Here is a 26056-nt window from a genome sequence, read left to right as displayed (position 1 = left end):
GACACTTCTGCATCGCATTTTAAACAGCAGAATTTTGGAAGGGAAAGAGAAAGCACTTCTCATTTTAGAGAAGCAAGTTCCATACTTTCTTAAGTTTCCTCTTAGGTTTTACTGATAGGCACTTAGTCACATGATCATTCTTAGCACAAAGGAGTCTGAGAAATACAATTTTATTCTGAAGTAAAATTTTGATTTTTTTTTTGGTATAAATGTAAGGGATACAAGTGCAGTTTTGCTACATGGATATATTGTGTAGTGGTGAAATCTGGCCTTTTGGTGTAACCATGACTCAAATAATGCACATGGGACCTATTAGGTCATTTATTATCCCTCACCTCCCTCCCAACCTCCCATCTTTCCAAGTCTCCAGTGTCTATTATTCCACATTGTATGTCCATGTGTACACATTATTTAGCTCCAACTTATAAGTAAGAACATGCAGTATTTGACTCTCGGTTTCTGAATTACTTTACTTAAGATAATGACTTCCAGTTTCATCCATGTTGCTGCAAAAGATGTGATTACATTCTTTTCTATGGCTGAACAATATTCTTATGTAGTATATTCCTATGTACTACAAAGAAAACGTAGTCCTATGTACTACATTTTCTTTCTCCAACCATCTGTTGGTGAATACTTAGGTAGATTCCCTATCTTTACTATTGTGAATAGTGCTGTGAGAAACATGAGTGCAGGTATCTTTTTGGTATAGTGATTTCTTTTCCTTTGGGTAGATACTCAGTAGTGGGATTGCTAGAGCAAATGATAGTTCTATTTGTAGTTCTTTGAGAAATTTCCATACTGTTTTCCATAGAGGTTGTACTAATTTACATTGCGAGTAACAGTATATAAGTGCTTCCTTTTCTCTGCATCCTCACCAATATCTGTTTGTTTTTTACATTTTAATAATAGCCACTCTGACTGGTGTAAGATGATATCTCATTGTGGCTTTTATTTGCAATATCCCAATAATTAGAAATGTGAGCATTTTTTTCTATGCTTGTTGGTCATTTTTTTGTCTTCTTTTGAAAAATATCTATTCCTGTCTTTTGTCCACTTTTTAATAGGGTTATTTGTTTTTTGTTGTTGTTGAGTTGTTTGAGTTCCTTGTAAATTCTGGATATTAGCCCTCTGTTGAATTTACAGTTTGCAAGTATTTTCTCTCATTTTGCAGGTTGTCTGTTCACTCTACTGATTATTTCTTTTGCTGTGCAGGAGGCATGTAGTTTAATTAAGTCCCATTTGTCTATTTTTTAGTTTTGTGGCCTGTGCTTTTGAGGTCTTAGTCATGATTTTTGTGCCTAGACCAATGTCCAGAAGAGTTTTCTCTAGATTTTCTTCTAGAATTTTTCTAGTATCAGATCTTACATTTAAGTGTTTAACCCATCTTGAGTTGATTTTTGTATATGGTGAGAGATAAGGGTCCAGTTTCATTCTTCCGCACATCACAATCCAATTTTGCCAGTACCATTTGTTGAAAAGGGTGTTATTTCCCCAGTGTATGTCTTTGTTGACTTTGTCAAAGATGAGTTGGCTGTAGATATGTGGGTTATCTGTGTTTATTTCTGTATTCTGTATTCTGTTCTATTGATCTATGTGTCTTTTTTTTATACCAGTATCATGCTTTTTGGGTTACGATAGTGTTACAGTATAATTTGAGGTTGGATAATATGATGCCTTCAGCTTTGTTATTCTTGCTTAGGATTGCTTTGGCTATTTGAGCTCTTTTTTGGTTCCATATAAACTTTAGGATTGTATTTTCTAATTTTTTGAAAAGTAGCATTGGTATTTTGACATTTTGATTCCTTTACACAGTAAAAAGAGAATACTGGAAAGTAAATTAAAGTTAAACTTCCCAGTCACACTAAATTCATTTTCTTAATTGGAATAATCTGAATTTTCTCTTTCCCTTACCATTCCTGGTTCCTATTTCTCCTCTTATTTGTAAAATAGCTATTTTAATTTTCTCTATAGATTCTGTCTTTTCAGTTTCTTATCCATTCCAAATATTCCAATTACTGAGTTTATGCAAGGGAAGGATTATGTTAAGGCAGCTAGTTTGTGGTCAGTTTTTACTCATTAACAGAGGAATTCTCTTAAGGTAAGGAGGTAGGTAACCCAGTCGAATCTCCTTGGAAACCTGTTGGTCACTCCATCTCCTGAAATAGATTAATGGTTTGATATGACAAGAGTCTTTATCTGCATACAGATAATCCACATAGCAAAACATCCCCATTCAGGATTACTTATGTAAAATAAAACTAATTTTTTATGGATTCATGACTTATGAGTGCTTTTTTAAAAGTCACAAAATCCCTATAATGATCTGTGTTTAAAGGGGAAAAAAGGAAATGTTTCATAACCTAAATATTCCCCACCTAGTGAGGTGACTGAAAATTGCATTTAGAGACCTCATCATTTGTTTTGGGCCAAGGACCATGTCCAATGTGAGAAAGGAGGATCTATGGGGCCACTGAATTATCCCTAGACCATTCTTACTTTACCCAACTTCTTAATTTCTTTAGACTTGACATTATTAGTGAAGTCTGATACTGAGTAAGAGCTCTAATTTGTGAGTCTAATTTGACAGTCTGGTCTTGGTAATAGTTCAAAGTGAATGGTAGCCAAGTCTCTCTAATTTCCAATTTTCTCCTAAACTCGCAATTGAAATTTCTAACCACTTGCTGGATATATCTAATTATTTTATCAGTACCTCAAAATTAACATATATAATAATAAACATCTTATCTGCCTCCCAAGCCAGTTCCTGCTCCAGAATTGCCAGTCATCCAACCTCCAGATATCACCATCATCCCCTCCTACTCTTCCTTCCTTATCTCCAGTAACACTTTAAGACTTTCACTCCATTCATGTCTTCCTTTGTAGTTTTACTACCTCCTAATTGGTCTCTCTGATCCCATTCTTTCTGGCCACTAATCCTTCTAACATATTAATCTTCCTATAGTTATCTTCTACACACACACACACACACACACACACACACACACAATGGTCTTCTAGGGAAATATAGAGAAAGAAATATATCATTAAACCTTATGAAGTAAGCAACAGTAAGTTATATAAGTAGACAGCCAGAGGTGATAGATAAAATCCAAGGCTGTTCTCAAATTAAGGAAGGAGCACAAACTCATACATATATGATGGAAAATGGTTCCAACTCCACCCTTTAAAAGTAGTACCATGAGGAAAGGCAGTAGATAAAATTCTGAAAAAAAATCGTGCAAATACCCCTCACTGTGATGGAATCACACTGATTGTGGGAGGTAGACATCTTAGAGAAACAAACTAAATGTTCCCTTATGGATTAAAAGCTTCTTCCCACCACCATGGGTAATGACATACCAGAAATGGGAAAAATTGCCAGAATTTGCCATTTTGTTTTTCACTAACCGGAAAAAAGACAAGAAAACGTTTGAAAAAATAACCACCCAAAGCTAATATTTCTAAAAAGAAAAAATGATTTTGAGACAGAAATAATACAGAGTGATTGCAGGAGAACAGAAAATTCCAGGCAGCGGTTTCACATGTCTAGCAAAAGGAAACTGTTGAAATAGCCACAGAAGCTAGGGGCTGATAAATCCCTGAAAAACAGGGTGTGAACCAAGCTGCCTAAGACAGACTGGACCCAACATGGTGCTGGATTTGACCTAGGTTTCACGTAGGACCTCATTATATGCTCGTTAACATACTCAATCACACACTCAACAGCACCATGACAGTTCCAGGAACACCATATTTGGTGTAAAAATGGGTGGCACCACAGTTCATAGAAATCTTCACTTTTTTCCATGAGTTTTCATGAATATTCCACCCCTTGGTTAGAGAAACCCGTAAAGGTAGCAGCCTCAAATCCCTCGTGCATGACTCTTAAGTATGCCTGCTCTCCCCTTTCTCAAGTGTGTATTCTTCACTTTGCAATAAATCTCCATACTTTCACTATTTTCTGACTTATCCTTGAATTCCTTCTCGTGATGGTATAAAGAGCCTGTACACCGGCTGGGGTCAAGGTGTCACCTGTGTTCAGGAAACCCCTGCTGGTATTAATTTAGCAAAATTGAAAGAGAAAACTAAGGCAAGAACTTGATTTTGGCTTTTCTGGGGTGAGTGACCCATAAGAGATATGCGTGGGGAGCTCCAGATCACCCTCTTCTACTGCAATGTATAGTACTATGACCAGCACTACACCAGTCAGGGAACTATCAGGAAACAGAGGGAATGGGGAGACTTTAATAAAAGACAGGTTTGCAATGGTATGGCCAGAGCTAAGATGAACCAGCAAGAGACAGGAGAGTGCCTTGAGGTCATTAAAAAGGGAGCCTACCGGCCCTAGGCCTGAGAGCAAAGGGGAGGAACAGCTACCAGGACCCCAAGAGACCAACAGCTATAGCAGATAGCTGCCCAATAGTGGTAGGGGGCTGCCAGCCCTCATGACCTGGAAAGTTGGGACTCAATTGAACAAATCCTCACCTCAATCTGCTTTATCCTCTAATGTCCCATTGGTGTCTGCCATTGACCTAATCCAGAAAGAAACTAGAAGGAAACATTGCTCAATGGTATAGTCCAAAAGTCAGTCTCTAGGTAATACAGCAAGGTAGAGAGGGGATCTAGACAGGCAAGAGTAAAATACTCTACCCAGAAGCCTTCTGATTTTCTCAACAAATGAGTGGAAGAGTATAAAAAGAAGATAAAACTAAGAATAATTCATCTAGAGCAGGTTATCACTGATGGAAGTGAAGGCTCAGTAGTTCTGAGTTGGAAAAATAATCCAAAACCCTGGGCATCACTCCCAAAGACGGGATATGCAGCACCAGCAAAACTGAATTCCAGAATACAACTTTTAATAAAGTAACACAATGAAGACACAGCCCACCAACCGTGGCTACAAAGAGTTCTCTCACCCCCATCCTCAGCAGTATGAAATGTGGAGCACCAACTCTCTAACTGAAGCTATAAACAGAGGAAGCAACCAGATAAAGAGGAAGTAGAATAAGGGAAATTCAGCCACCCTGATTTGGTCAACACACTGGGGAACAGAGCTGGGTCTGTCCAAGATGAATAAAATAAAAATAATTACAACAGGAAAGCTATGCATAATTATGACAAAGGAAAAGAAATCAAACAATAAGAGAGACAAAAAGGAACAGAGAGAAAAATGAACAGTCTACCCTGGAAGAAAAAAAATCATGGAAAACAAAAGGAAATAATAAACAAATGAAAATGTTTCAACTCTTAAATACGTAAAGAGAATATGGAAAGCATGAACTAAGCAATATATATATATCAAATATAATGGAATAAAAAGGGCTATGTCAGAGTTAAAGAGACTCTACATGTCCAACCAAAGGCAAAACTCTGCTCAAAGGAAAACTCACTCCCTTAATTGCTTAAGATACAAGAAAAAAACAAAATAAGTCTATCACTCTACTCAAGAATATGTGAAAAGGCCAACAAAATCGAAATGAGGCCAGCAGAAGCAAAATAATTCATGAAAGAACAAAAAGCAATAAGTAAGAGGGTAAAGCAATAGTCCTGGTAAGTAAATCTGCAATGCTGCTTTTACAGGATGTTTCTTTGTGCTTCCCAGCAACCAAAATACCCTCTCTTCTTAAGAGCAATCATTCAGGGACATAAGCTGGAATCGCGTCATTCATCTTTGTGACATCTGAGCCTAGGACAAGAAATATCTGTTAAATAATTGCGTGAAAGAGTCCTGGAACGCCAGTTCATTAGGAGAAACCTTCCCTGGCTTCTTGGATGAATCTTTGTCATGCAGATCAGAACTGGGGCCATTGAGATGGCAGAGAGATAGAAAGTCAGTGAACCACAAGGCCCACTGAGGCATCTTTACAAGAAAAGTGTCCGGTAAAGATCTATTGATTTAATTCCATTTAAATTTGTGGGCCTCTTCTTTCCTGCCATCTCCATTTCTCCCAGTGCTCACTCCAGTGTTTTGGCCTCCCCCAAGGCAGGTATTCTGAACCAGTTCAGGGGACTGTGAACTTGGATGGGAAAAAAAATGTATTGCTATTCTCACTAACCTGTAATTGAACTTCACATTTCCTGCCATTATGAAGCAGGCAACAAACCATGCTAGAATTAGCAGTCCCTGAGACTGTCGCCAAGAGATATTTTACATCTCATCGGAGTTTGGAGAGAGGTCTCAAAATATCGTTTACATTCATTGCTACTTCAAAATCATGGTAGTTTTTAGCCTGATGCTAAATATTATTATGTAAGACATTGAAGATTTAATATAAAGAAATGAAATATAAATATTTATATAATTATACCACAAACTTAAACTAATTTGAGAATTGCATTTTAATAGAATTGATTTCTTCCGTATTCCTATGTATTTTATTGAATACATTTGAAAGCATTATTTTGGGAAGAAGCTATAAATTTCACTGGATGCCAGAAGCTCCCAAGACGCTTAAAAAGTTAAGGACCTTTAGGCCGGGCGCGGTGGCTCAAGCCTGTAATCCCAGCACTTTGGGAGGCCGAGGCGGGCGGATCACAAGGTCAGGAGATTGAGACCACAGTGAAACCCCGTCTCTACTAAAAATACAAAAAATTAGCCGGGCGCGGTGGCGGGCGCCTGTAGTCCTAGCTACTCAGGAGGCTGAGGCAGGAGAATGGCGTGAACCCAGGAGGCGGAGCTTGTAGTGAGCCGAGATCGCGCCACTGCACTCCAGCCTGGGCAACAGAGCGAGACTCCGTCTCAAAAAAAAAAAAAAAAAAAAGTTAAGGACCTTTGCATTGCGGTCAGTTGTTACGGGTCAACGAAACATCTCAGAGAAGGAAAAATAAAGATGGGAGTGGTGTTATTCTCAGTTTTTGAGAAAATCTGGTTAATTTAGATGTCGATTTATCACTTAATGATTGAACTTAAGGAGAAACGTGTTTATTTGGTTTACCAGAAAGCCTAAAGGAGGCTAAAAACATCATATAAAGGCTGCAGCGCAGAGTGATTAAAAGGCTGAGCTCTGGAGTTGAACTACTGGGCTTCAAATTTCAGCGCACTTATGTGACCTTGAGCAACTTCTGTGAGTTAAGGCTGTTTCCTCATCTGTAGCATGGGAGTATGAGGACTGACTGAGACAATTCCTGTAACATGCTCAGCCCAGCCCAATACATGGCAGATTCTTCTTGCTGTTAGTATTAAAGTCAGCCAAATTTGTTTCCAACAACCTTTCCCTTCATGTTCTTTTTTTTCCTAATTATGAAATGCCTCCCTCACCCCATCACACAGACCTATTTCATACAGCCAGTTTCTCTCTGCTCTTGGCCCTCCTGCCTCTATCCCATCAAAACCCACTCTCAGATAAGGCTCTGGTATTCCTTTCTTATGTCTCTGTGTTTTCCAGTTTTTGAGCTGCCTCTACCAGGGGTGGCAATTCCATCATTGTGTGAGCGGTCCTCCCCTCCAGGGAAGAGTAATTTCAGCCTCCAAAAGCAGATAAAAGACGTTTTTCAGGCTGGGCTCGATGGCTCACACCTGTAATCCCAGCACTTTGGGAGGCCAAGGCAGGTGGATCACTTGAGGTCAGGAGTTCAGGACCAGCCTGGACAACATGGTGGAACTCAGTTTCTACTAAAAATACAAAAATTAGTTGGGTGTGGTGGTGGGTGCCTGTAATCCCAGCTACTCAGGAGGCTGAAGCAGGAGGATCACTTGAACCTGGGAGGAGAAGGTTGCAGTGAGCAGGGATCACACCACTGCACACCAGTCTGGGCAACAGAGTGAGACTTTGTCTCAAAAAAAAAAAAAAAAAAAAAAGAAGAAAGAAGAAATAAATGTTTCTCTTGCCAGGTGGAATGCTCATCTTTTGCTTCTCTGCACCTTTTGCTTCTGTTCAGCTCAAGTCTCACCTCCTTCCAAAAGCCTCCCCGCTTCTCTTGTCCTCACCAGCAGGGGCAGGAGGTGGCCCTCAATGTGACTAAACTCTGAGCACACAGGGTCTGGCCACTCCTCTGGACGTTCAGCCAAGTGTGGCTTCTTTTTTTTTTAAGACAGAGTCTCACTTTGTCATCAGGCTGGAGTGCAGTGGTGAGATCTTGGCTCACTGCAACCTCTGCCTCCCGAGTTCAAGCGATTCTCCTGCCTCAGCCTCCGGAGTAGCTGGGGTTAGAGGTGTGCACCACATGCCCAGCTAATTTTTGTATTTTTAGTAGAGATGGGGTTTCACCATCTTGGCCAGGATGGTCTCGATCCCTTGACCTCGTGATCTGCCCGCTTCGTCCTCCCAAAGTGCTGGGATTACAGACGTGAGCCACCACGTCCAGCCAAGTGTGACTTCTTTATTTCTCTCCTCTGATTTCCTGGGGAGGGCAGCTGTTCTCATGAACAGGGGCCTAGTGTCATTCCTTTTAGATTCCCAGGAATGCCCAACTAGGCAAGGTAAAGAAAGGGTATCTGTAAACGTTTTTTAGCAGTTCTTCCTTAAAATCTCCTGGTCTCCATGCCTGTGCTGTGAGTTCCCAGGGGTAGAATGAGCTAAACTTGGCATGCAAAAGAACTAGGAATGTCTCTGCTAAACTTCTTAAGTAAGGGATCTCCAGAGAAGGCCAGACAGGGGTTGAACAGTCACCTCAAGGGTTCTTGAAAAGGATGCTGCCCTTTCTAAGACTCTGATGCTCCCTGCATCCAGGAATGCTGTGGTAGAAGAGCCCTGGACTCCACTTCAGGAGCCTTGGGGTCTGACCCTGGCTCTCATAGTGACCAGATGTGTGACCATAAACAAATATCTTCCCCATTCTGGACTTCAGTTTTATCAGCTGTGAAATGAGTGATTTGAATTTGATATTCTCACTTCGACTGTAGGAAAGAGAATTGGACTCATTGTTTGTGGATATAGTCCAAAATATATCATATATTTTTCAAGAATAAGACTCATATTTATAATTTTCTGGTCATCTCACAAATTCTTTGGCATTCCTTTTCATAAGGAGCCTGGAACTTGTTTCACGCTTCAGGGATTGCTGGAGTGATCACCACATTGCCTTGTTCAGTGTCATTCCAATTATTTTTCAAATTGTACTCAGTAGACGAAATCTCCAAAAGCTTTACTGTAAATCTGCCCTTATACTTTAGTTATGGAAACAGTTTGATTTTATAAAATCACATCTTTATCCTTCCGTATAAGACAATGTACTTATCTGTTTGCATACTGAAAGTATTTAGAGAACAGAATGGACACACATAGAACAAGTGTCATTTTGTGGGGCTTACCGCCAGTTTTTGGAGAAGCCATCAGTCGGGCAGCTAGTTGGATGAAATCTGAACGTGGCATGGTATAACATAGGTTTGTCTCTTGCTCACTTTGCGTGTGTGGATATTAAGCCTGTTCAGGTTTAGCCTTAGCTTATGTAATAGACATAAACAGGTCCTCAGATTTCAAGTCTTGGCACTCAGATACTAAAAAGTATTAATGGTTTTACCAGAGCAGACTTCTAGGAAGCGGATCTATAAATCAGTTAAATCTCTTTAGGATGGAGAGGGGAAGTTTGCAGCATGAGTTAGCACTGATCTCACAAATCATATGATCATGGAAACTACTTAGTGTTCACTTAAAGAACCATGTCACTACAACTGGGAAAAGGATAGGAAAGGAGGTGGAACACACAGGACATGACGCTCCATGATTTTCTATATATACAGGTATTTTCATTTCACTTGATAACAACACAACACTCTCATTCACTATAAAATTACAAGCACACACTGATATTTGGAAGCATTACAGACAGTTGAGTGAAAAATTGATACATTTTAGGCTGAAAAGCAGAGGGGGATTTGGTTGTCGCATATAAAAACCTCCTGTTTAAGATCGAGACCATCCTGGCTAACACGGTGAAACCCCGTCTCTACTAAAAATACAAAAAACTAGCCGGGCGAGGTGGCGGGCGCCTGTAGTCCCAGCTACTCAGGAGGCTGAGGCAGGAGAATGGCGCAAACCCGGGAGGCGGAGCTTGCAGTGAGCTGAGATCCGGCCACTGCACTCCAGCCCGGGCTACAGAGCAAGACTCCGTCTCAAAAAAAAAAAAAAAAAAAAAACAAAAAAAAAAACCTCCTGTTTAATACAATCAACTCTTGTTTAGCATTCTTAATGAAAGGGATGGACATAATGCAATAAATTATATCATTTTTAACTTTTTAATCCAAAAGCTAACCTTCCAGATTTTAGAATGCAATATATGATTTTATATAAAAAACAAAAATGGCCTTCCAATGCATATTTGGTTTAGGCTAATATTTTAATTAATTTTATTCTCCAAGAGCATTATGATTAAATTATGATTAAATTGTAGGGTAAGTCTATTGGGTGATCTAATAGAAGAAATAAATAGATTTTTGTAATGTGTCTTTCAGGGAAATAAAGTAACTATACAAAATAAACTTTGCTGCCCAAAATAAGGAGTTGACTATATTTGGAGGGGAACATGTCACACATGCCACTTAAAAAACCTTGTAGGTGTGCTGCTCTAGAGTTAAATAAGAAAAAGACAAGTCCACGCTCTAGCTCTACACACTCGTGAGAAGAAAACCAGACTGAGAAACAACGATCCCATTGCCCAGATTCATGCTGGCTGCGAACAGGCATGGGAAGATGATCAGCACTTCCAGGATCACAAAGATACTCCGATTCTGGAGTTTCCAAAACCCTAAACTCATCTTCTAACCGGAGACTCGCCACCCTTTCCTTTATGCATCTATGAGCAAATCTCATGACCTTGTTTGCACAGCCATGTTATTAGGCACATAATGCATACAGCACTGTTAAGAAGCGCAAAGGAATAATTTACACAAAGAAAAATAAAAGTGGAGACGCCCAGGTTTCTGGATACACAAGCGAAGGTAAGAGGTTTTTCTTGTCCAGGCGCACTACACACAGTTCCTAGTCCATCCTTTTGACAACTTGTGTGGTTGAAGGTATCTCCCACGTATTGTCTCATTGGCTTCTCATAGCCACTCGGTCAGAAGGTATCACAGGTGTTACCTTTGTCCCCTCGGAGAGGCTTTGCCCAGGGCTACACAGTTGACAGACTCAAGTCTGTCTCTCAGATCTTCCAGCTCCAAAATACCAAACTCCAAAATTCAAAACATCAAACAAAGGAGGCAGGTTAGAAAGTGGGATGAGTCTTCAACAACCTGTGGGGTCACTGAAGCTCACTGTTTGGTCTAACACTACCCGTCTGTATGTCCCCTTCTTTCCTGGGTGCTCAGGGCGGCACAGACTTCTGGAAGATGCATCTGACCTGCATCCTCTGCCACTGAATCACATGACTTCATTCCCACTGAGGACTAGAAATGTGTGGCTTATCCCTCCTAAGAGGAGCCCTATTTTAGAAGCAAAGCAAGTCTTAATCCAAAGGAACAAAGACTAGGATGGATTCAGGGGCCAGTAATAAGGATATCTTGCCCTCAAATCATATCAATGAGGATACCTTACCATGCTGTCTGGTTAGGAGGGAACTCTTCATCACTCACATTTGAGAGCTGGTGAAAACAGAAAAATGAATGAAGGCCATATCCAGGTGGTACTGTGTCCATTTTCAAAGATTCTATGCTTCATAAGCATGGAGGCATGAGAGGGAAGGGAAGGACTTAGGGGAAGTGTAATTGGTCCAAACGAAATAACAGGTGGAAACAGTGTCATCTGTATACCTGGAGAGCCTGAGCCCCTGCCGCACCTGAACCGCACTGAGCCCCGCATGTTTCCAGTTTTGCCTTCCTGTTTTAACTCTCCTCCACTTGCATCTCCCTCCTCACTGAAGGCAAAAAGTCCATGGAACCGGGGGACATGCCTACCCTGAATCCAGGCTTCCCCCTCTAGACTTACTCCAGGTACCCAGAACCCGTAATTCCCGTCCAAATGGCATCCAGGGTCTATGTGTCTTCTTCCCCAAGCCAGTCCTTCTGATGAAGAGCCTTACCACCTATGTGCAGACCTCTGGGCCTGAGGGTGGCCATAGAGCAGTGTGGGAGGAAGAGTTTGCACAGAACTTGACCATGAATACATGCATGCAAGGCCCCTCGCCATGAGAGATGAGAGGAGAAGGGCTGCACAAGGAGCTTAGAGTCTCTTTCATATTCTCGCTCCAGTCTTGCAAATGTTAGGCATGAACTCCAGCTGAAGAATATTCCCAGAGATGGGCCGGATCGGTGTGTGATGAGTAGGTGGATGGCCCAGAGATACCCTCACACTGCGAGCACATGTACTGCAATCCTAGATACCTACTCCAGTTCTTTTGTGGGAACTCCCTTATTTCTATCTACACCACAACATTTTCCTCTGTTTAATTCCAATTTCATTTTGCCAACTAATGTCATCAGCATATATAAGTCTTACCAGCACCTACTGGTGTGCAAATTAGACATTCAACAAATGCCACTGTTGATAGTGTCTGGTCACATGCATTGTAGAAACTCTGAGCTCCTTGAAAACATGGTTCACAGAGTGGTCCATTTACTCTGCCCTCTGCCGCAAACAAAAAGTCCCAGGTTGATGTGCATCCAAGCACACTAGTCAGTGTCCGCAGGACCCTGCCTTGTGCTTAAACTTTGCAAAGTCCAGGGGGTTATTTTAGTCTGATGCAGTCCACCTCTTCAGTGGCAGGCATCCCGATTGTCTTGAGGTCCAGGTCTGCACTGGACTTACCGCCATTGTAAGAAGCCTTCCAGTGGAGCAGCATGATCTTTTTGAAGTACTTGGCGGTGTTGTTCTTGACTGTCACGAAGCACAGGGTGTTGATCATGCTGTTGCTCATGGCGATGCACTCGACGATGTAGAAGGCAGTGAGGTAGTGCTTCTCCTTCACGAACACGGTGGGGAAGAAGTCACGCACGATGGTGAAGCCGTAGAAGGGCGCCCAGCACAGCACGTAGGCGGTGAGGATGCACATAAGCACCAGGACCGTCTTCCTGCGGCAGCGCAGCCTCTTGCGGATCTGCTCGGTCTGGAATCCAGGGACCGCCTTGAACCAGAGCTCCCGGGAGATCCTGGCATAGCACAGGGTCATGGTGAACACGGGGCCCACGAACTCAATGCCAAAGATAAAGAGGAAGTAGGACTTGTAGTACAGCTGCTGGTCAACAGGCCAGATCTGGCCGCAGAAGATCTTTTCCTGGCTCCTGACAATGACGAGGACCGTCTCGGTGGTGAAGTAGGCGGAAGGGATGGCGATCAGGATGGACACCGTCCACACCAAGGCAATCAGGCCAGTGGCTGTTTGGCACTTCATCCGTGGTCTCAGCGGGTGGACAATAGCCAGATACCTAGGGCAAGAACACAAGTGGAGGCAGCCACTGTGAGAAACAAGTGCTGGATAATTTTTTTTTTTTTTTTTTGAAACAGAGTTTTGCTCTGTCACCCAGGCTGGAGTGCAGTGAGTGCAGTGGTATGATCATAGCTCACTGCAGCCTCGAACTCCTAGGCCCAAGCAATCCTCCCACCTCAGCCTCCCAAGTAGCTGGGACTAGAGGTGCAATGCACCACCCGCGCTAATTTTTTTCATTATTTTTTGTAGAGGCAGAGTCTCCATACGCTGCCCAGGCTAGTCTCAAACCCTTGGGCTCAAGCGAATCTGCTATTTCATTTTACAACAGTCTAAGGAGCAACCAAATGGTATGTGTGGAGGAAACTCCCACTGGTACATGGGCTTCTGCAAAAGGCCAACTTGAAGCAAACCCCAGGGTCATCTCTAATTAGCTGTGCAACCTCAGCCAAGTTTTGTTGATGCACTCTGACCCTTAGTTTCCTTATCTGCAAAAGTTTTGTTGGCTGTTAAATATTAAATGTGATAATGTATGCACTGTGCCTGGCACAGTTTTAAACCTAATATGTACTCAAAATGATAACAATTAGTATTAAATATAATAATTCCTCCCATCGGTTTCTAGCCTGGCACTGTTCCCAGCTCCTTCCTGTTCTTGGGCTGTTCATTCTAATTACCTCTCAGTTTAGAGCTAAAAGGGCAAGATAATTCAAAGAGTTGGGAGAATCTGCCCTTTCCAATGGAAACAGTGGGCAAAGGTTTTTCTTCATTCCACATTCTAAAAACTGTTGCTTTGCATGCAGAGGAGGAAAAGCTTGTGGCCATGTGTCTCAATTTCAGGTGGAAAAATGGAAGGCAGTGAGAGAGGAATGACTTTCTCAAGGTCACAGACCACAGGACCCTTCCTTGATAGAAAACATTTAACCCTACCTCACAGAGTTGATGTGAAAATCAATTGAGAATATACACGAATGTATTTTTTTTTAACCGCAAAGCATCAGACAGTGAAAAGACACTGCTTTTGTCCTTTCAAAAAAAAAAAAAAAAAGAAAAAGAAAACCCACATTGCTGTTACCGCAGTGGTCCAGAAACAGAGAGAGCCCTTTCTAGGGGGGATGTGAGTCATTGTGCGGCATGAGAGCTGATAGCCTCTTTCCCAGAGAGAATGCACACAGCTTATGCAGAGAGCTCTGGTTTCCTGGAAGATATCCTGTGGCTGGCAGCGGGTGGAAGTTGGGGAAAGAGAGAGATGGGGAGTGAAGTGGGAGGGGATTGATTGGTCAACACTAGAAACAAACACGGTCTCACGTGTCCAGAACTTATCCCAGGTAGAGCCCAGAGCAAATGTGACCAGGGCCTGAAGGAAGGCCAAACCAGCTCTGTTTCCTTTGAAACCAATCCTTATGAAGTCATCTTTCTTGGAATTTTGATTTGAAGAGAGGTTCATTCTTACTTTTTTTTTTTTTTCCTGATTGTATTTCTGCTCTTTTCTGTCCCTCCCTCACAGCCTGGGCACTCAAGCCTATTGAGCATCCTTTAGAGAGTTGGCAGGAGTAAGCCTCCAGCTCTCTTCTAGCCCCCAGAGGTTAGATGAAGTAGGATGGGTTGTGCCCACTCTGGACACCCGCTGACTGCCATCCCTGGCACTCTAGCCAATCTCCCAAGTGCCAGAAGTAAAAAGGGAAATGTCTGCAGGGTGTGGGCAATGCCATTGTCAATGCACGAGAGTGAGCCCTTCATTAAGACCGCAGTGCTCCTGATGTAACCAGAGCCTCAAACTAGCCCTGACTCACAATGAAAATGGAGAGTTTAGACCTTCTGCTCTCATTGGCTCCATTGCTCTCTGCCTGCCCCGCCACATTCTGCTGATTACTCTGACAAAGAAATTTCCTATTTCATATTTATTCCCTATAAGAATTTTCACCACATAATTCCATTCCTTTTCCCGATAGTAGCTACCTAAGCCTTTCTGATGCTTCAGACAGAGTGTGTTCTCAATAAACATATGGGAGAGAACACCGACCTAAGACTCAGAAGACCACAAGTCTAATCCCAGGTTTGCCAGAAAGTTGCTCTATGAATCTGAGTCATTTTTCTTATCCCTATAGGTTCACTTCCCTCATCTAGAAAATAGGAATATTACCTAGATACTATGAGGCTCCAATGAGAGACTGCACATAGCAACAGTAAGCTATTAATATACAAGGAATTACTAACATTTTAAAATGTATTTTTTCCCAGAGCTATTCTGTATACACAGCAATTTTCCTTTACCTGTTATTGGCAAATACTCGATTTGCAAGTCCTCTCCTACTTTCTATTTTATAGGATAAACTCTATACATCAAAACTAATCTCCAGGGTAATCTGTGACTACCTATCAGATAGTTATTTCATTCTGAGTCTCTCTGACATCACCCCAACTCCATCCCCAGGATTAGTGCCATGAGCTGTGCGGGAGGCATTCCTGATATATTTACAAATAGGCAAATTGCGGAAAACTGTTTCAAGGATTTCCATCAGCATTGTCAATGCTAGGACCAGAACTCCAGACCTCTAGCACTAGTAATGCTATGTTTGCTTATGTTTATAAAGAAGTTTACAATTTACAGCGCATTTTCAAATCCACTTTTTCACTAGATAATTCTAACCCTATTAAATAAGTAAGACAGTGACGATGTCCACTTTATAGATGAGAAAACTGAGGCTTGGGGAAGTTAACCTGCCAAAAAGCCACACAACTAGATATCAACAGAACAATGACTCAGACCCACATCTTTCTGCAAATCCAGTGGCCTCTCTGAATGCTTTTTACCTCCTCCTTTTTTCAGCCAAGAGCAAACGATGCCCCCTCCTCTTGCCTTCCTGGCATCCCAGCAGCCCTTCTCCTCTTTCCTCTCCATCACAGTTGGTTTCTAACTATTGGTGTTCCAAAAAGGGGTCTGACATGCGGCAGCCGCTTTTCTCTGCTTATGAGTATGTCCTTGGCTTGCCCTGTGTGTCTGCCACTACAGTGGCTTAGGTCCAGATTCACGTAGAGCTAACAGTTCCCAGAGAACAAGGAATAAAAGCTGCTAGACAAAGAGATGGTCCAGGCAATAATTGTGATAACAATGGGCTGGAAAAGAAGTATTTGGGCTCTGTCTCTCTTCCCAGGACCAAGTCCCGGATCAAATCATGGTAACAGTGGTCCCAGCAGCTACTAGGCTAGTCATGGGATGGGCAGAGATAACACAACCCAATCGTCAGGCCAGTGGCCCTGACTAATGAGCTCACCAGGAGGCTTCTGTGCTTCCTAAGGTTGGGCAAGATTATTCAGGCCTTAGCTTCATCAAGACAGAAGAAGAGAGCTTCTTCACAGGTACATAGACTGGCCAGTTTCCTCAGCATTCTGGGTAAAAGAGAAATTCCCTGGAGCCCCCACATGCTGTGGGATCTTAGTGTCTACACATTAAAAGGAAACCCAGACCTGTGGCTCGGGCAGAGGTCTCTCATGATGCATGTTTTTTTAAGACAGGGTATTGCTCTGTCACCCAAGCTGGCTGGAGTGCAGTGGCACAACAGCTCACTGCAGCCTCTATCTCCTGGGCCCAGTGGTTCCTCCCACCCCAGCCTCCAGAGTAGCTGGGACTACAGGCACATGCCACCATGCCTGGTAAATTCACAGACAGTAAAAGGTTATAAAAGAAGTAAGACACAATCACAGCTCTTGAGGGGCTGACCATCTGGAGTTGCAGGTAGGATGGGACCAGGGAGAACTAGCACTTACAAACCCTATTAAATTCACATTAGTCACTGTTAATCTTATTAAATCCACATTAGTGTTTTTTTGTAGAGACAGGATCTCTCTGTGTTGCCCAGGCTGATCTCGAACCCTGAGCTCAAGGGATCTACCTGCCTAGGGTTCCCAAAGTGCTAGGATTACGGGCATGAGCCATCGCAGCTGGCCTCATGATCTTTTTTAGTTTCCTGCTTCCCTCAGGTCTGACTCCCTCTGCCTAGCCGTTGAGACCTTCTGAAATAGATCCTATTCTTTCCGATCTCTATTGTCCTTCTGTTTCTTACCCACGCCCGACATCCCTCTCTAAGGTACCTCAAACTCACCTCAGGCATTCCCACCTCTAGGCTTTTCCGAACACTGTTTTACTCACTCTCTTGGGAAAACTTGTCTCTCCTTTGTTGATCTTCATTTGTTGAAGGACACTTAGAAGTCCACCTCCTGCATGAAGCCTCCTCTGACTACTCTGGTACATAATGATCTTACTCTTCTCTAAATTTTCCTTCAAATTTATCCTTTACTTATTCTTTAACTGTTTTGTAAGTGCTACTTCTCCCTGGTCCCATCCTACCTGCAACTCCAGATGGTCAGCCTCTCAAGAGCTGTGATTGTGTCTTACTTCTTTTATAACCTTTTGCTGTCTGTGAATTCTGGGCACCTAATAGGGTTTTTGTGCAATTTCACCCTCATCGAGTGCCTGGCACTGGGTGAATAGACATGTAAAAAGTTGGCTGGACACAGTGGCTCACACCTGTAATCCCAACACTTTGGGAGGCAGGGGTACAAGAATCACTTGAGACTAGTTCAAGACTAGCCTGGGCAGCATAGCAAGATCCCATCTCTAAAAAAAATTTTTTTAAATATAAAAAGCCATGGTGACAGTTCTTACAAAGATTGCAACATTTTTGGGGGAAACAGGACATAAATGTGTTTAACCATGAGACCGGGAAGCAGTCTGGGGCTAGATAATAAAAGTTTGGAAGAACAGATGAAAGGGTTTGAGCCATACTTTGTAGACAATGGAGTTATTAGAGGTCTTTTAAGCAAGAGAGGGGAGACATGTACAAGATAGAAGATTAATTTGGCTGCAGCCTTGCTTACTTCCCTCGGCCCACATGGGGCCTTCTCTCTGTTCCTCTGTTCATAGAACCCGTCTGGTTTGTTCCTGCCTCTGGGGCTTTGCACTTACAATCCACCTTGTCTGGGATGCTTGCTCCCTGTCTTCCCAAGGCAGGCTGTTTCCCCCTGCATCATTCATAAGCCAGTTCAAAGGCCACTCCTCGGAGACCCTTCTCTTGACTACTCACCTAGAATAGGTCCCACCTAGAGTCACTCTCAACATTTCACATGTGTGCTTGCTTTTTGTTCAGAGTATTTCTTGCTTCTGAAATTACCTTCCTCTTTTGTTTGCCTGACTGGATCTCTCTCTATCCCTTGGGTATAAGCTCCAGGAAAGCAAGGAGTTTTTTTGTCTTGTTCACTGTCGTATCTCCAGTGCTTGCAATAGCATCTGTCACATCATAGTTACTCTATAAAAATGCATTGTTTAAATGAATGAATGAATGAAAGCTTCGGATGGATTGTCAGAGGAGTCGAGTCGACAGATGGGGAGATCCAAGAAACACTGAAGGCAGGAAGACCAAGAGGAGACTAGGATACCAGCCCTAATGAACAAATGGGTATTGCCAAGACCTGGAAGTTGAATGAATGCTGGTGAAGAAGGGAGAGCAGCCGGGGCAAAGGAGACTTTCTTCTAGGCTAGATGCCTGGGAGAACAATGGAACCAATAATATAAATAAATACAAGCAGGTAGATGATAAATAGTTTTGTTCTAGCATTTTGTAGAAATCTTGTATTTTTTAAAAACCACATAATAAAAACAATAATTTCAACGAAAACAAAGGGGTTAGTGTATCAGAAATGTTCATTAATCTGCTTTTTTGCTGTAGACGTTCCTATAAGGGTTAATTTAAGAATTAAGCATTATCACATCCACTGTTTATTTATTGCTTACTGTTTTAAATATTGTTCTAAGCAATTAAATATATCATTTCATTTAATCCTCAAAGCAACCCAATACAATAGGCTTTCTTTTTATCCTCATTTTATAGGCGATAAAATGGAGGCAGAGAGAGGCCAAATAACTAACAGAAGACCCAACACACAATACAGCCAGAATTTAAACCCAGGCAGAATAACTGCTAACATGGCTACAGAAGTTTCATTAAACAAAAATAAAGGCATTTTTACAACTAAGTGTATTTGTTATAAACCGAGATAAAAATTAGTTGCTCCCAACTGATCAAATCCTGAACAACACATGAGACCAGAGAAAAATTAATGATTCCTAGACCACAATTAGATGGTAACAACACATACAAATAAGAATAATTGAAGAAAAGATCACAAACATCAATAAAAAAATGGGCATTGGAGCAGCCGTTCATCCGCCAAGACCACTGGGCAGCCCCGTGAAGGCCCACGGTGCTTTCCTCGAGGTCTGGGTACAAGCTTCCAGTCATAACCCCAATCAACCATAGCAGCCGCCACGGTGCAAAGCATGTTTTCTAATTCATCTTTCTTATTGTATCTAATTTCCGTTGTGTAAACACACTGCAAGAGAAAAGCTTGCAGTATTTCAGACAAGCTCGGTTTGGTATGAAAGGAGGTTATGAGCTTGAAGAATTTCAGTAGATGGAGACTGACTGGTTGACATCGATATCAGTCTTACATGTTCCAAATAACCCAATGCCCCTTAGTGTATCCTGGCTTCCTTTCCCCTTGAAGCTACTTCCTCCTACCATTGTTACTCCGTACAAGTGGTAAAATGGATCTCATCCAGGGAGTAGGGTCCCACTCCACAGGAGGCACTCTACCCCACTTTTAGTAGCTGAGCACATGTAGTTTCTTGCTAGTATGAAACTTCAGGAAATGACTCTGTATGCTTTGTCCTGTTCATGGGCTAAGAGAGAAGGTGGTGGCTTCTATTTTCAGAAAAGTTCAGAGACAAAGTCCCTGGAGCTCTTCCTTGGCAGCTCTGAAGGGAACCTAGGAGGCAGATACTCTACTTGACTGCTCTCCTCCTGCTCCTTCTGTGGGTTCACCTGGGGTCCTTGCCCAGGTAAATGAAAAGCCGCGGGACTCTGTGATTCAGTGGAGGGAATGTGGCCAAGGAGAAGTAGCGTTCTGCAAGGATCTACGGGGACAGACCAAGGGCTATGTACGCTGCTAACTCCCCGATGTCCTTCCCTGGAGAAGGGAGGCAGAGGTTCCACCCCTCGGCGGTTTTACAGACAGAGGCTCCTTGGCAACCCCCTTTTCTCAGGTTATCCTTTTCGGTCATCTCACCCCTGCTCGCCCTGCCTGTGGTCTCAGAAAACAAGCCTTCTTAGCTGTGCTCCTCTCTGGAACAGCGTCCTGACTGTGAGGGCCAGGTCAAACTCCCTCAGATCCCCGAGGCCAGAGAACAGGGAGAGCATGTATGCCTCAGGCTCTCTGGGTTAAGGGACAGAGACAGGCTGTTCAGATCCAAGTACACAGAGGCCTGATTTGATCCTCGGGGTAATTGTCTCTAGACTGTAACCAGGTGCTTTGTAATGACAGTCCAACTGTGGGCAGAGGAGCTAGCAAAGATTGTCCCCCAAGGAACAAAGACCAGCCTGGCCCATTAGCACAAGTTTACACTAAAGGAAGAGACTAAGTTGAAGGAAGGCATGCAGGGGCTGCTCTTCCTGATTTTATTTGTGATCACCAGAAACAGTTCTTCTGCACTATCTGTGCAAATGGACTAAAAGGTACAAAGTGATTAATGCAACAACGAAAAGTAAATAAGCATATGTTCTCTTTTTCTTTTCAAAACAAATCCTTCAATCTTTTTTATTTATTTATTTATTTATTTTTTAGAGACAAGGTCTCCCTCTGTCACCCAGGCTGGAGTGCAGTGGCATGAACATAGCTCACTGCAGCCTGGAACTCCTGGGCTCAAGTCATCCTCCTGCCTCAGCCTCCCAACTAGCTAGGACTATAAGCACTCACCACCACACCCAGCTAATTTTTTTATTTTTTCAAAAGATGAGGTCTGGATATGTTACCCACGCTGGTCTCGAACTCCTGGCCTCAAATGTTTCTCCTGCCTCGGCCTCCCAAAGTGCTGGGATTATAGGCTTGAACTATTTACCACAGCCAGCCACAAATTCTTGAATCTTATTTAAAAACAGATGATGCTAGAAGGTCATATGTTAGTAGAGGAAGTCTTGATGAGATAGAAACCTCCTTCAAGATTTCCAAGTTGACTCAAGAGGTAACTGCCTGGAGCTTAAAGTGTTCCTCAGTATCTCCTCTTACCTGTCTACTCTAGACCTTGAAAGGTATAACATCTAGGAAAACATCCATAGCAGGGGAGACCAAAAGCTTCCCATCACCCAACTCTAGAGGGCTCTGCTGCCTTCTCTCTGAACAAAGCTGGAAAAGGAGAACTCTTCTCACTGTCAGTCAATGGGCAAGCTTTTGAGTCCCCCATGCATCTACATCTAGGGTGAATAGAGACACCTCTCATCAATCTGCAACTGCAGTACAGGAGGGGGCAATTCCAATGCTCCTTCCTCCCTGACCGCCTTTGTTGCCCCCACTGCTGCTGCACTCACCTGTCAATGGCAATGGCCAGCAGGGCATTGGTGGAGACATAGAGAGAGACAGTGCGCAGGTAGTTGACAGAGGTGCACAGGATGTGGCCGTGCTCCCAGGAGAGCTGGCGCACCACATAGTAGTCCATCTCAAAGGGGCAGCAGACAATGGCCACCAGGAAATCCGAGATGGCCAGGTTGGCGATGAGCAGGTTGGTGAGATTGCGCAGTTTCTTGTAGCGGACCAGAGCAGCGATAAAGACGAAGTTGCCAATGCCACAGACCAGCATGATGCCCACCAGGGCCATCCCAATGACAATCTTGGCAGCAAAGAACGTCCGGGAATTGGTCACATCCTCATCTTCATCCAAAGGCATATCATAGTCACCATAGCTGAAGTTGAATGGGAAGGAAGCGGCATGGGCTCCATGAGGGTTGAGCGCAGAAAGGAAGCTGGTGGAGGTGTTGGTGGCATTGTCATCCATGAACCCCATGGTGGTCTCCATCTGGCCAGGTGGTGCTGTGAGCAACACTGCTCAGAATTCCCCGGAGCAATGTCTACAAGGCTGATATCACCCCTCTCTGCTATCAGCCAGCTCTCCATTAATGAGTCAGAATGTCTCTGCCAGCATCTTTGGGGTATGGTGTCTGAGCTCCATTCTAAACCTTTGAAAGACATACAAACAGTTGGCTACATGTTGGAGTAAAGCTGGCCAAATTTAAAACCACTCTGTAACCTAAGCAGATATATTAGCTACCTGCCCAGAGTGAATATAGGGTGATGGAGTAGAAATAAAGGAACCAATGGGAGAAAATGAAGGAAAACCACATGCATTGAACATAGGGAAGGGTGGATTGCTATAGAGACAATCAAGCACTGGCTCAGTTGATTTCTATTCCACTGAAGACTCAGAAATGTTGCACCTTTTCTCAAGGACAAAAGTTGGGAGTGTGGGGAGGCTGAAGAGTAAGAAATTACTTTAAATGCTCTTTAAGAGGGAGGGCTTTCAGACAAGCCTGTCTGCTCTCCTTGCTCTTCTGGCAAAACATGGCTCTAAAATCACGAGCCATAGAACAGCCACCTTCCTCTCTCTTTGCTGGACTTCGTGTTCCCACATCAGAACCTGCTGTGACCCTAGAAACTGGAAACAGCATTTATGAAGGTCTGTCCCCAGGCAGAAGCTGTAGGGTAAAGTCACAACCTGTGACTAACCAAGTGATGAGAATGGGGACTCTAGAGCAAAATTTTTCCTTGGCTGGTTGAGTGTCCAGAGGTAAATAGCTTAAACACTCAGAGGTTCAACATCTGCCAGGCAGGAGATCAATAATGTCTGCACAGCCTGGAGCTCCCTGGAGGAGAGCGTTACACCCTAGAACTGCAAGGAGTTACTACTGAGCTCTCAGGCCTCCTCCGTCAGCTGCAAGGAAGAGGAGCGAAATCCTGGTACAGGGACTCCACCACACCACATAATGGGGCAGGGGTGAGGGGTCTCGGGGAGTGTCAGCTGCCCTGGTGAGGACAGGGAGGCAGCCAGAGTCTCCCTATCCCCTGCCCTCTCCCTGCAGTCCCTCCCAAACCCTGAAGACATCAGACCAGCAAGTGGGACATAGAAGGAGAGCTGAGGTCTGGAGAGCACCCTAAAACAAATGTCAGGAGAACAGAGGGAAGAATGCAAGCCTGAGTTTCCTGGGAAAGGGGGATGAGGAAGATGCCCAGGACCCGACCTCCCCACCCCCAGGAAAGCCTGCTCTCCATATTCCTCCAAGCCAAAACATCTGGAGCCTGTCTTCTTGGGGCCAGGGTTAAAGTCCCTCTGTGCCCCAGCGAGACTCAGCCCCACTGCTGCCTCTCCTTGCCTCTCTTTCCCAACTCCTTCCCCTGATTTTTTCCTTCCTCTGAGCTCTCAATTCTGTTTGGCTCAGCCCTTGCCCTCTGCCCCTGTCAAGGAGGAGAAGCAGAACTCAGCCGAAAAGAAGGAGGTGGGCAGGCTTGGAGCCCAGGCGGGACAGGCCCCACTCCTTGCAGGCCCCGTGGCTCACAGGGGCATGCCACTCCTGGAGGGGTACCCCTACAAGCATGCTACCTGAAGGCTCAAAGTAGTGTTTAAAAGCAAAGAATATAGAAACTTCGGGGGTGGAGAGGAGGGCGTCACGAGATTAAGGATGAATGTCCAGCCGTCTTTTCTCCTTTATTCTCACCGTTCAGAGAGGAACCCCAGTCCTACCCCCACCTGGTGACCTCTCGATCTCTGGGAGCCTCTCTCACAAACCCCTGCTGACAAGTCCCCCGCCTGCTCCCAACTTTCCCCCTGGAGCCTGGGCGGCTTCCCCTAAGGACAGAGGAGGGGAAGCCTGGCTCTCCTGAAGAAACGCACAGGAATGAATCCCTTGCAAAGCCCCCTCTTCACTCAGAAGCCCCCGCGCCCCACGGCCGCAGGCGGTGGAGCGCGGGGTCCCTGGAGCATCCTCCCCGGGAGGGCGGGCTCTGTACCTGCGGCATCGCGGAGCCCAGCGGGCAAGGTCCAGGTTTCTTATTCCGGGGCCGTAACAGGAGACGCTTCTCCCAGAAGCCGGCAGGCGGAGGGCAGGTCCCCGCTCCCTTCCTCCTCTGCTCGGGGCTCTCCCGGCTCTGGCTGGGGAGTTACGCTCGCGCCGCCGCTGCAGATCCCCCGGCCCGGCCCGCCCCGGACTCCCTGTCCCCGCCTCCGGTGGCCGTGGGGCGCCAAGGTGCGGGCTCCAGGCGAGGCGTGTCGGGGGTCGCCCGGGCCAGCGGGGCTGCGGAGGCCGGGATGGCCCTGGACGGGAGTGTCCGGAGCGCCCAGGCTGCCGCTCGCGACGAGGACGCGCGGGAGGGAGCCGGGCCAGGCGGGCGGCGCGTTGCCGGGTTCAGGCTTCGAAACGGCCGCCCGGGGCGGGAACGGGGCCGCTGGGGCTCCGGGCAGGGTTCTGCGTCAACCCCGAGCCGGGGGCACCCATGCGGGGCGGCTGTGCCCGCCTCGGGGCACCGGGCTCCTCGGCGGCTCACCTTGGCAGCCCAGCGCCGTCTGAGTGGGTGGATACGGCCCCACTCAGCCGCGAGCTTGCAAAGGACCGAGGAGCCTCCCCCGCTGTCCACACACCTCCTCAGGGGACACGCAGGGGCCGACCCCCACCTGGTCCCCTGGGCCAGCCTGACTGGACACCAAGGCAATCTTCGTTGCCAGCTGCCCTACCTCTCCGTAAAAGAGGCTCAGAGAAGTGCTTTCTAGAGAGCAAACAAGGGGGCGGGGTAGCACACTGGAGAGAGGAAGGACCCCCGCCCAGGGATGTCTGCTCAGAAGACTGGGACGGACAGCGCTGACTTACAGAGCACAGTTTACCTTTACAAGCCCATAGATTCCTCAAAAAATGAGGCATACAGTCCCGCAATCCCACTCCAAGGTATGTAACCCCAAACTATTGAAAGCAGGGACACACATACACCAATGTTCATGGCAGCACTATTCACAGTAACCAAAAGACAGAAACAACCCAAATGTCCATCAGCTAAGTTGATGAACAAAATACATATAGTATATGCACGCAATAGAATATTATTCAGCTATAAAAAGAAATGAAAACTGTTGGTGAGAATGTGGAGAAACTGGAACCCTGTGCACTGTTGGTAGGAAAGTAAAGTGGTGCAGCCACTGTAGAAAACAGTATAGTGTTTCCTCAAAAAATTAAAAAATACAATTACCATATGATCTAGTGTTTCCACTTCTGGCTGTCTAACCCAAAAAAATAAAAGCAAGGTGATATGGTTTGGCTGTGTCCCCACCCAAATCTCAGCTTGAATTGTATCTCCCAGAATTCCCATGTGTTGTGGGAGGGACCCAGGGGAAGGTAATTGAATCATGGGAGCTTGTTTTTCGCATGCTATTCTTGTGATGGTGAACAAGTCTCATGAGATCCGATGGTTTATCAGGGGTTTCTGCTTTTGCTTCTCCCTCATTTTTCTCTTGATGCCACCATGTAAGAAGTGCCTTTTGCCTCCCACCATGGTACTGAGGCCTCCCCAGCCACGTGGAACTGTAAGTCCAATTAAACCTCTTTTTGTTCCCAGTTTCCAGTATGTCTTTATCAGCAGCATGAAAATGAACTAATACACAGGGTCTCAAAGGCATGTTTGTACATCCATGTTCATAGCAGCATTATTCACAATAGGGAAGACATGGAAACAATCCAAATGTCCATCAATGATAAAGGGATAAGCAAAATGCTCCACATATACATGTACACTTACATGGGAACTTCCAAACATTTGTGGGAAAATGGAATTAAAAGATAAAAATAAAAAATATATAAACTTTAGCTCTCAACATAAGCTCCACCACATT

At 44.5% G+C, this 26056-nt stretch overlaps 1 protein-coding gene across 1 annotated transcript; it reads right to left on the bottom strand.

The window, feature by feature from the left end:
• Positions 1-10106: 10106 nt before the first annotated feature.
• Positions 10107-24367, bottom strand: LOC105465190 (prokineticin receptor 1). The gene is made up of 3 exons (XM_011713464.2): positions 24190-24367; positions 21720-22364; positions 10107-13300 (listed from the first exon to the last, which is right to left on the bottom strand). The coding sequence occupies exons 2-3, from the start codon at positions 22202-22204 to the stop codon at positions 12604-12606; spliced, it is 1182 nt and encodes a 393-aa protein (XP_011711766.1). The 5' UTR covers positions 22205-22364; positions 24190-24367; the 3' UTR covers positions 10107-12603.
• Positions 24368-26056: the final 1689 nt, after the last annotated feature.

The sequence above is a fragment of the Macaca nemestrina genome, chromosome 13 (genome assembly GCF_043159975.1).
Source record: "Macaca nemestrina isolate mMacNem1 chromosome 13, mMacNem.hap1, whole genome shotgun sequence".
Classification (NCBI taxonomy): Eukaryota; Metazoa; Chordata; class Mammalia; order Primates; family Cercopithecidae; genus Macaca; species Macaca nemestrina.
Note: the sequence above shows the minus strand (reverse complement) of the source record. Positions and strands in the feature narration are given on the sequence as shown.